The following is a 10250-nucleotide window of genomic DNA, read 5'->3' on the forward strand; positions in this document are numbered from 1 at the left end:
ACTTGAACTTGACGTTCAAACAGTTTACTTTGAAGTCAGGAGACAGAAAAACCAGAGTAGATCTTTTCTCTGCCTGTGCTGGAAGCAGGAAGAGGAGACGGAAGTTGAGCTCTTCATGAGGGTCCAGATTGGGTAACCAAATGTTTTTTAAACATGTCAAAAACGGAAAGAAGCTCCACAACATCTCATATGGCAGAAGAATCTTCTCCATGCAGCATCCCTCAGAGCAAAGCTGCTTCATTTCCACAAGACACAGGCAGAGAACTGCTGAGTTTGCAGGCCAGAGCAGCAAGGAGGGTTCTGATTAGCGCACATGGAAGAGGACACATCAGGACAAACCTCAGCTCTCTGACTGAGGGCAGGTCAGTCATTGGTCTGCCGTTCCTCTCTCTCTCTCTTTCGATTCATCCATCCATCCATCCATCCATCACCTGTTGAGTAGATTTGCTGATGTCGTGTCTGTGATTTCACTCTGTCTTTCTTCACACAGACGTCCTGTCTCATTCCCCAGACTCTCTCTGTGCCCTTATACCACCACGGAGACACTATCTTTACGGTCCTGTATAAAATCTCTTAGTTAGTGCTCTTAGAAAAATGTTTGCTCAGATTTAGGAGGACATAATGAATGAGAAAAGAGAGCCAGTCAGCAGCTTATTTCAGACCTGTGTGTAGGGTCTTTATGGTCTTTTTCCAGGTTGATTTTTATATGAAATGTAAATTTTGAATCAGTTCCATGTGACCGAATTAGAGCTGCAGCCACAGACCTGTATAAGGAGCGCCTCCCCAACCACCCTCGAGCTCTTATTAAATCCATCGTTCTACTCTGTTCATTGAGTGATGTCCAGCCAGTCAGGTCAGAATATTGGAACCTTTGAGGATGTCTGTCAGACTCCAGTTCAACATCCTGGATGGGACTTTCTGTCTCACCAAGTCTTTGAATGGGACAGACAGATATGAGTTTGAGCAGCTGCTCAGATGTAATCATAAAATGAATGGGAAAGGTTGTGAATTTTAGAACTTCTTCATTCTCTGCTGTTGGTGGTCAGTCGGTTTGGTGATGGTGGAATACTTCAGTGTTGTCATTGAGCGTAATGGTTTATCCAGCAGGAGCTCGACTTCAGCAGATGTCTTCTATCCTTTCATCTCCATCTCTCTGCTGTGGACCGTCAGAGAACCTGAAAGGATATTTCCCTACACCAGCTCGTAACACATTATTACATGTAATTCCAAAGCACAACAACCAGCTCCTTCATAAAATCACTACTGGCTCCACCTTAATAGCATTTAGCAACATGAATATGATCAAATACTCTTTGGACCATTTAAAGAAGTAGTTTTCCAGACAGCATGCAGACAAGCATAACAAGATGGAATTATGAGGTTTTAAATTTGTCCATTTAAACTGCAGTATTTCTTCTCCTCTCCATTTAAAGAACGTGTTACTTTAAACCTCATGTAGCTTGTGATTAGTAGCAGGAGAACATTTGCAGTAATTTGCTGCATTTAAATTTGATCACACTTAAGTTGTAAAGTAAAAATAACTGCTGCACAGTGAACTGTACAGTATTGTTCCGTCTGAGCCGTAATGTCTTTCCAAATGATTTTCCCAGTCGTGACGAAAGGCTTGACTGATTGTTCGTCTCTTTGGGAGTTCTCCAAGGCTGTGTGCTGGGACATCCGTGGTCATCGTGTAATGTTTCTTCCACATCAAATCAAATATTCCTGATGGTTCTCAGGCATTTAAGGACCAGGAAATTTTAGATAAGATTAGATTATATTAGATTCAATTTTTTTTATTGCACTGGTACATAGCAACAAAATGCAGTTTAGCATCTAACCAGAAGTGCAGCATGTGCAAATATAATTAATACATTATGTGCAGTATTTACAGGTTGTCGTATGAACATATTATACAGATGGGTATGTACATTAAATGCCTTAGACTATAAGTGCAGAGACCATTTACATAAAGCTAGAGGAAATGTGCAAGTGATAAATTAGCAATGTGCAGATGAAAAGTTAAACTAAAGTGCATAAATAAGTAAATAAGTTCATAACTGCAGCTACTTAGGATACTAAGCTAGTGTGCTATGGTGTAAATGTAGTGCATTGAGATGTGAAGTGGTGTATGGGCGGGGTGAGCAGGAGTTCAACAGGGACACAGCTCTGGGGAAGACGTTGTGCCTCAGTCTGCTGCTCCTTGTCCTGAGGGTTCTGAACAGTCTATGGTGGTGGGAGGAGTCCTTAAGGATGCTGCGTGCTCCATGCAGGCAGCGCTTCTTCTGGCCCCCCTCGATGGCTGGACGTGGGATCCCTATGATGCGTTGGGCTGTTTCCACCACCCGCTGCAAAGGCTTGCACTCAGCCATAGTGCAGCTTCCATACCAGACTGTCTATTGCACAGCAATAAAAGTTCACCAGGACAGCTGAAGACAGGTGGTTCTTCCTCAGCGTCCTCAGGAAGAAGAGGCGCTGGTGAGCTTTCTTGATCAGGCTGGAGGTATTTGGGGTCCAGGACAGGTCCTCTGAGATGTGGGTCCCCAGGAACTTGAAGCAGGAGACACGCTTGACGGCCATCCCGTTGATGTGGATGGGGTCATGTGTGCCTCCACTCACCTTCCTGAAGTCCTTTAAGGGACATAAATGTAATTACATTTTAATAACACTCTTCCCAACAAATTTTCCTTCACCCCGAGCTGTGTGATGTTATGAACAACTGTAAAACCTGCTGGGCCAGTGATGCTAATAGGTGTTAAATGGGGCTGAGACATATTTCTGCTTCAGTGATATGGTCAGGAGTGAGTACTGGACACAACCTCAGCTCCACCAACTGTCTCTGTCTTGAAACTTCATCGGTTAATGAAAACGTTCTCTTGTTTCTTCTGAGGACACAGGCTGTCCATCTAATTGTTTTCTTTATCTGTTTAATATCCAGCTTTTTCTCTATCATCACCACCCCCTCCCCCTCTTTCTCTCTCTCTCTATCATTATCATTACGGTCCTGATTACCTGTCATTATGGCTCATTAGGAGCATGTCACCATGGCGGCAGGCGGGGGCAGAATAGAGGTTCTGATGATAACTGTCAACACATCCTGACCCGCCTCCAAGTGTGTGTGTGTGTGTGTGTGTGTGTGTGTGTGTGTGTGTGTGTGAGAGAGAGAGAGAGAGAGAGAGAGAGAGAGAGAGAGACTGATATCTACTTTGTCTTAATGACAACTGTAGGGTAGAAAAAAGACAAATACATGATTCCATTCCATGATTTGAGAGCATTAATAAAACCTTGTCCTTAAATTTGATTGCAGTCTTGTTTTCCTTTTCTTCTCAGTTGTGCTCTGTCTCATCGATCTTTAGCCGTCTCTCCTCTGCTCTGTGCGTTCATCCCTCTCCTGGCTCTTCTGTCCTTCTGTTGCCTTTTTATTTTAATGTTCTTGCTACTAAATGAGAACTTTCTTTTGTTTAAGAAAATCATTGCAGAGTCCCCACAGAAATTAGAAGACTTGGCAATGGAAAATATGTCTGATACTATTGCTGATACTATTGATGAGGTTATTAGTTAGTTATCATACATACCTGCAACACTCTCCTTCTATTCAGATTAAACTCAGTCTTCCTTTTCCTTTATATTTTAATCCCATTTTTCAAGATAAATTCATCATTTTCATCAACCAGAGCTCATAATTCCATGTCTCTTCATCTCCTTTCCTCAGGGCTGGGAGGAGAGCTGCGACGCTGCCGTCTCCCATCTCCTGCGGACTTGCCTTTCTCGAAGTCCCAAAGACCAGGCGACATCACTGGCTCATACAGGAGCACAAATACTGGGCCTCCCCCGTGATACCGATCGACTCAAGAGACACATTTCCCTGCTGTGTGACCGCATAGCTAAGGGGGCCGCCTGACTCTGGCCTCTGAAGCCAACGTCCAGGTTCCTGCTCAAGTCCAGCACCTGGCTGCTCCCGGTATGTCAAAGAGGGTGGATGGATGGATGAAGGATGGAAGGAAGGATGGATGGATGAATAAGTGGTGGATGGAATGTACGCGGGTACAGCAGGGGACTTGCGTTGACTACTTCTATAATTTTCCCAGTACGGAATATTTTCTCTTCACCGTAGGTCTTCATCTTCTGCTAATAGCATCTAACAAGGTTACATATGTCCAAACCCCAAAGAAAGGAGACACCCGCAAGACTTACAGTATATATGTGTATTATTTTCACTGTGTTTAACTGGTCATTGCGGTTTGGGGCTGACCTCTATTTTAGTCCCAAAGAGTGGGCAATGATGGGCTGAGCTAGCATGCACCCGTGCATGTAGCCATGTATTTAAGCATGTGAATGTGTGCGTTCAGGAGGCGCAGAGCAAATGGACATGCCTGAAATGTGTGTAAGTGTAGGTCGGGTCTTGTGTGTAATCCTCAGCAGCTGTCTTTGTTTTGTCTGTGTGGCGTTTTCAGAGTTTTCCTCCAGCATGATAGAAATAACCTGGCAGAAAAGAATCTGTCTGTTCACAAATGTTGAAATCCGAATGTTTTGACATCTTTAATGTATTTTACAATTTGTTCCACTTAAATGCATCTGGATACATTGAGGTTAGACTATGCATGGTTATTATATGTGTGCACTACTAATGTTCTGCAAGTGTGCCTGCTTTTCTTTGGTGCTCAGACAAGATTTTTTAGTACTTATTAAGTGTTTTAAGCGGTCCTGGAATGAGAGACAATGAATGAAGACTGAAAACAGAAACAGGGAGAGCAGTTAGTTGCAAAGAGATTTTTTAACTTTACGTGACTTTTGTGGAGCTTTAATGGCCCCTAGATCACAACTTCATCCTCAATAAGCACAACTGAAACACAGGTGGCTGGTGGCAAAGATGCATTCAAGTACAGCCAGAAAAACCAGCCAAGGTTGGCAAGGTCTGCCTTCATGTAACAGGCTATAGAAAATCTTCTTGTTATTTTTCTAACACATTTTGTATTGTAGATGTATTTTTTCAATATTGCTTATCTGCCTGAGGAGCACAGAAACACATCACAGCTCTGAACAGGCACTATTTCCTGAGAGGAAAGGCTATGAGAGAGCTCAGTGGTGAGAGGCTGTGTGTGCTTTTGTTGAACCAGAGGTGGGCTATTTATCTTACCTTATGTTGATGTTAGGCTGGGACACGCATACACACACACTGAGCCACACATTGCCTGAAAATGTAAAAAAAAAACCTTGTCTTAAAAAAAAACACCTGTCCAAATTAAGAGCGAGGCATATCCCATTTCATGTGTGTGTGTGTGTGTGAGCCTCAGGCTGTGCTCGTACTAGAGAACAAGATTAGCTTTAGAAAAAGACCAGGATAAATATTAAAGTAGGCTGAGAGTAATCTGCATTAACACACACACACACACACACACACACATGTACAACCATGAAGGTAGACATGACACTTCATCTAATAGATGTTAAGTGAAAGCACGGTGAAACCACACAAGTGTCCTCACAACGGAGAGAAAACTAGTTTTGGGGTGAGATAAAAGAGAGAGAATGATAGATAAAAGAGGAGTGGAGGAATAAAAAGAAAAGTTCCATGGGAGATGGAAAAGCACATTAGAAGAAAAAGCAGAGAAATGAGTAAGGGTGGGTGAAGATGGGGAGGAGGAGATAGAAAGTTGGGACGCCGCAGAGACAAGGCGTTCAATTCATCAGCTTCAGAAGCTCCTTAAATCCAGCCTGATCCCTGGGAATCTACCAGGGATTTACACACACATACCCAGACACACCAGATGCGCGCACCCACACACACACACATGAACAGACTCATACACACACAAATATACACACACTACCCACACATCCACACACAGAACTCTGAGGCCAGTTACCCCTGTTTATTGAATTAAGGAGTGTTGGTGTAATATTTCTGTTGGTTAATTTTGACACATTTTCGTGTTTTCATGACTTGGTGGAATTTGTGGAGCTGTAAACTCCAGTTCCAGATACAGATGTGGTCACAACCGTTTGGATGAGGATCTTCTCTCATGGTTTTCAGGTGGTATTGAGCCCATTCCTGAGGTCAGTGGCGACGGGGAGGACCTTCCACAGGAGGCGACTAAATTCATCAAGAAGAAACACTCAGTAAAGAAAGTCAGGAAAGGTAGGAACACTAACGGCTCATGCCCAGTGTTGAAATGCATTCTGTGAGCTGTGATGCACCTTTGCCTAATGTCCTTCACCCTGCCGTTGTCCAACCTTCTCAGCGCTGTGTTTCATCCATCTCAGTCCGTGTCTGAATTATCCACACTGTGTTCTTGTCACGTCAGGATTTGTGCTGTCAGTCCTGTTTGATCCTCACCGTGATGAGCAGATTTTGCACCATCCTCCTCCACACTGACCACCTCACCTCCCCCCATATGTCATATGCCCCATAATACAACAACAGGAAGTAAAAGACTCACATGTTGGTGGACATAGACACTGACTGAGTTGTCAGATGAAAGCTTTTCCAGTCTATCGTGATGTCATACTGTCTTGCAGACCTGTATAAACATATAAATCTCACTCTTTGTCTCACATTTAAGTCTCATAACAACCTGAAACAGACATCACACAAACGGCAGACATTCTTCGCTGTTGTACGACAGTATTTCTCTATTCCTTCTCACTTCTAGTGACTACATTTGTGTTGCTTTTGGCCATTTGGGCCGTATATCCTTATCTGCTCTCACTCATTCTCACTTTCCACTTTTTTCTAACTGCTTTCATCCGCTTGGTTCTGCTCTTTAGTCTCTGTTCTCAGCAACTCTCTGCCAAAAACGGTAGATTTGTTTTTTTGTTCGTTGATTGAACATTCTGATTGTGTTTACTTCATAATCTTAAAAAAATGTTTTATAGTTCCTGTTTTTATAGTATTCTCTCTCTCTCTCTCTCTCTCACACACACACACACACACACACACACACATACACACACACACACTACCTAAATAGGAGCTTTTGGTTTACACTGTGGACAAATCCTTGTTTTATGACAGTTTCTCTGCCCTTAACTGTGGTGAATCGATTTGCTTTGATGGGCTTTACTTGTGTTAGAGTGTGTGTTGCATGTGCACACTTGTGGTTAATCCACACAGGCGTCACCACTAATTAGAAGGGGAGGTGTGTGAGACACAGGGATCCCTACATACACACACATATGCAGAGATGTTCACACATGCGCTCATGCACTCAGGGTCAAATGCAGCTGTGTGTATCTTATATAAAAACACATTGCTAAAGAATGGATGCCTTCATTCCATCAGTTAAAAATGAATGTTACCTGAAATGTAGGTTCTGAGTAATCCCTCTTTGACAGAATGACAAACCGAAATTGAAAACTCTGTCTGTGGAGCTGATGTTGTTAGCAATATGGCTAATGCTAGCTCTTTCAAAATCAAACATGAGTGTTTCCGTCGAATGTAGGCAGAAAGCCAAAAGGCCTCTGGGTGTCACGGGCAGCCGCTCACAACGCCCATAAAACCTGAGAACAAATGAGTTCAAAGCTCCCATTTTTCAGACAAAGACACACATGCGTGCAACTTCCGTCTACCTGTCTGTGACCTACAGGTAATTAGGCGCCATTCTGAACACAAGAAAGCACATTTGGTTAAACTGAAGGCACCAAATGCATTTGAGAGTGGGCCAGAGCGGACGGGGCGGTGAGCCACTCACTTCCCGTCTGTTGAAACGAACAGATGAAAGAAAGGATTTAAATTTAACATCTTTTATGTTGTTTTTGATCCTTTGCTGATCTGATGAGGTGTCATCTGGAGCTTATTAGGTGCCTATTGCAGTTGTGTGTAGTACAGTGTACTCCAGAAGACCTCAGACCTCCCGATCAGGTAGTTTCTATTCTGGAGTTCCAACTCATTTTTCAACTCAACAGGCAGCCATGATTCTTCTGCTGTCAATGTTCAGGAAGTGTTTTCATGTTTAGGGTCCATCTAAAATCTAAATTATATAACATATGCAGTCACATCCTCCTCCTTGATGTGTCTAAAGGGGGAACCTGTGTGTTCACCTACTCTCCTGGGAGTTGTTTTATCCACATCAGCTCATCAAATTCAAAGGCCTGTTGTGCCAACATGGCTGAATGATGCAGTCGTGCTGTGTCAATCTGTCTGTAAGATTACTGCAAGGGGAGCAGGGCTATCAGCTTACTGTGGCATCACACACGCACACACACACACACACACACACACACACACACACACACACACACACACACACAGCAGGTTTCTCCATCTTGAGTAGGATTCTCCAGGTCCTTGACCAGAATTTGACAGGTGTGTGTGAGTGTCTTCATGCATTCATGTGCAGGCGTGTTAAATAGATAGAGCTCCCTGTATTTCCTCACTTCACCCCCCACAAATAAAAACACAGACAGAAAATGAACCCTTGTTGGGCCGCCGCTGCACACAGACTCCTTGTGGCTAAGCGACCTCGCAGATGGAAAGTAAAATATATTAAGCTAAGCTCGTGTATGTGTGGCGTGTTTGCTAAAAATGTAATGTGTCACAAACAAAACAACTTCTGTTTAAAGTAATTTATGTATGTGTCAAAATTATAGTCTTAAAATATAGAATACCAGTAGAGGCAACACAATGGTTTATCTTCAAATAGAACATAACATTAGACACTTGGAATTACCGTCTTTATCTTTTTCAATTTCTTTGGGTTCATGAGAGTGTGTGTGTGTCTGTGTGTCTGTAACATATGTTAAAGAGGCTGTCTTTTGAATGCGAGTGTCCGAGCTCCCAGGGGAACCTTCCAGCAGGAATGAACTCTCTTCCTCTGGGAGGCCCGTCTAGGAAATGTAGCTTCCAGCAGTTAGGAAGTAGACTTGACACCCCCTACTGCTTTTCACATCAAGTTCTTGTTTTTAATATTGTGTGCAGTCTACTTATGCTATAATGCTAATACTAGGAGATTGAGTTCATTCACGCAGAATGGAATAAATTATGGAATTGGGATTTTTCCTTCCAGTGCATCTCTTCCAACCTCATCACGTTTGCGATGTCAAGAAACGCTCAAGAAAACACAGTAGTAAACGCTGGAAAGCAACAGGGAGCGGCAGCCCTTTTGGGAATTTTTCGGCCTCTCAAAGCATACAAGTTCAATGCAGCGATGTTCCAGAGACAGAGAATCGCAGGCTACTTTAGGTCGCAAATTCCTGTGTCTGGATGTAGCGTTCCCACCGCTGCCCAACAAAGTGGGAGCCGGTAAAAATCTGAGTTTGTTGACCTAGGAATGAATGCCCATTCTACTCCTCCCAAATAAAAGAAGCCGGATATTAGCGGGTGTTAACAGGTTTTTCACCAGTGGAAAAGATAATATTCACTGACCCTTCTCTCTGATCCAAATAACCAATTAGGCTCTTCTCATTTTGGTTCCGATTCAGTGTTTTTTCACCCTCAGTGGGGGTTCTCTTCAGAACTTCCTGAACTAGTTTTCATCCCCAGAGGTCCTTCTAGGACCCACCCAGTGGGTTTCACTTAGAACACCACTCATTTCAACACAACCTTTCATTCTATTGGTTTCTTCTGGAAAGATGGAGCAGAGTGAGAAAATCTTTTTGGCTCAGCTGAAGGAAGATTTGGCTTCCTTGTGCATTGTTAACTGAGTTCAGCTCTTACGACCATCTGGGTGACAGTTAACAGTGTTTACAATTCTAACAGTGAAAAGGATTTTTGAACAATTGAAGTTTGGGAACAGTGAATGAATTAGAGCCCAAAACTTGAACCACAACAAAGAGGCTCTAGTTCTCATTGTGCAGTCCTACTGAGATGATATTTACTGCTCTGAGACTTTGCTCTGCAATAAAGCCCCCAAGTGTTGCCCCATTACCCTCTCTCTCCCCACCATTTCCCCCTTTTTTTTAACAAGGGACCTTTAATTTGGCAAGAAGGAAGCAATGAATTGCAAAGTATACTTTTCCATAAGCAGCCTGGGAAGTGCAGACCTGTCTCTCCTTCTGTCTCATGTCCAATCACTAACACATGTGCGACTGCTTGGACATTGACGTTCTCTGAGATGAAGTCAGGTCTGATTTTGTGCAGCTCAGATGTATCTATGCTGTTCTGGACAGGTGGAAGATGTGGCTGATTTATAATTTCTATATGATTTATCATCTAATCATCTGTGTCCCTACTGTCTACAGTTAGGTCAGTGTGTATTGTAGTTAATACAGAATATAAGACACCAAATATGAGGAAGTAGAACAACCAAGCCTTT

The 10250-nt window shown here is 43.0% G+C and overlaps 2 protein-coding genes across 2 annotated transcripts in view; one reads left to right on the forward strand and one right to left on the reverse strand.

Annotated features, from left to right (window-relative positions):
* The window catches only part of tmod4 (tropomodulin 4 (muscle)), a 291784-nt gene that overhangs the window by 278586 nt on the left and 2948 nt on the right, over positions 1-10250 (reverse strand). The gene's annotated exons all lie outside the window — the stretch shown is intronic.
* bbs9 (Bardet-Biedl syndrome 9) overlaps positions 1-10250 on the forward strand; it is a 72670-nt gene that overhangs the window by 41521 nt on the left and 20899 nt on the right. The window contains 3 exon segments of the mRNA XM_057044512.1: positions 3710-3881; positions 3884-3958; positions 6032-6136. Of these exon segments, the coding sequence (XP_056900492.1) occupies positions 3710-3881; positions 3884-3958; positions 6032-6136 (352 nt within the window).

The sequence above is a fragment of the Takifugu flavidus genome, chromosome 10 (genome assembly GCF_003711565.1).
Source record: "Takifugu flavidus isolate HTHZ2018 chromosome 10, ASM371156v2, whole genome shotgun sequence".
NCBI classification, from domain to species: Eukaryota; Metazoa; Chordata; class Actinopteri; order Tetraodontiformes; family Tetraodontidae; genus Takifugu; species Takifugu flavidus.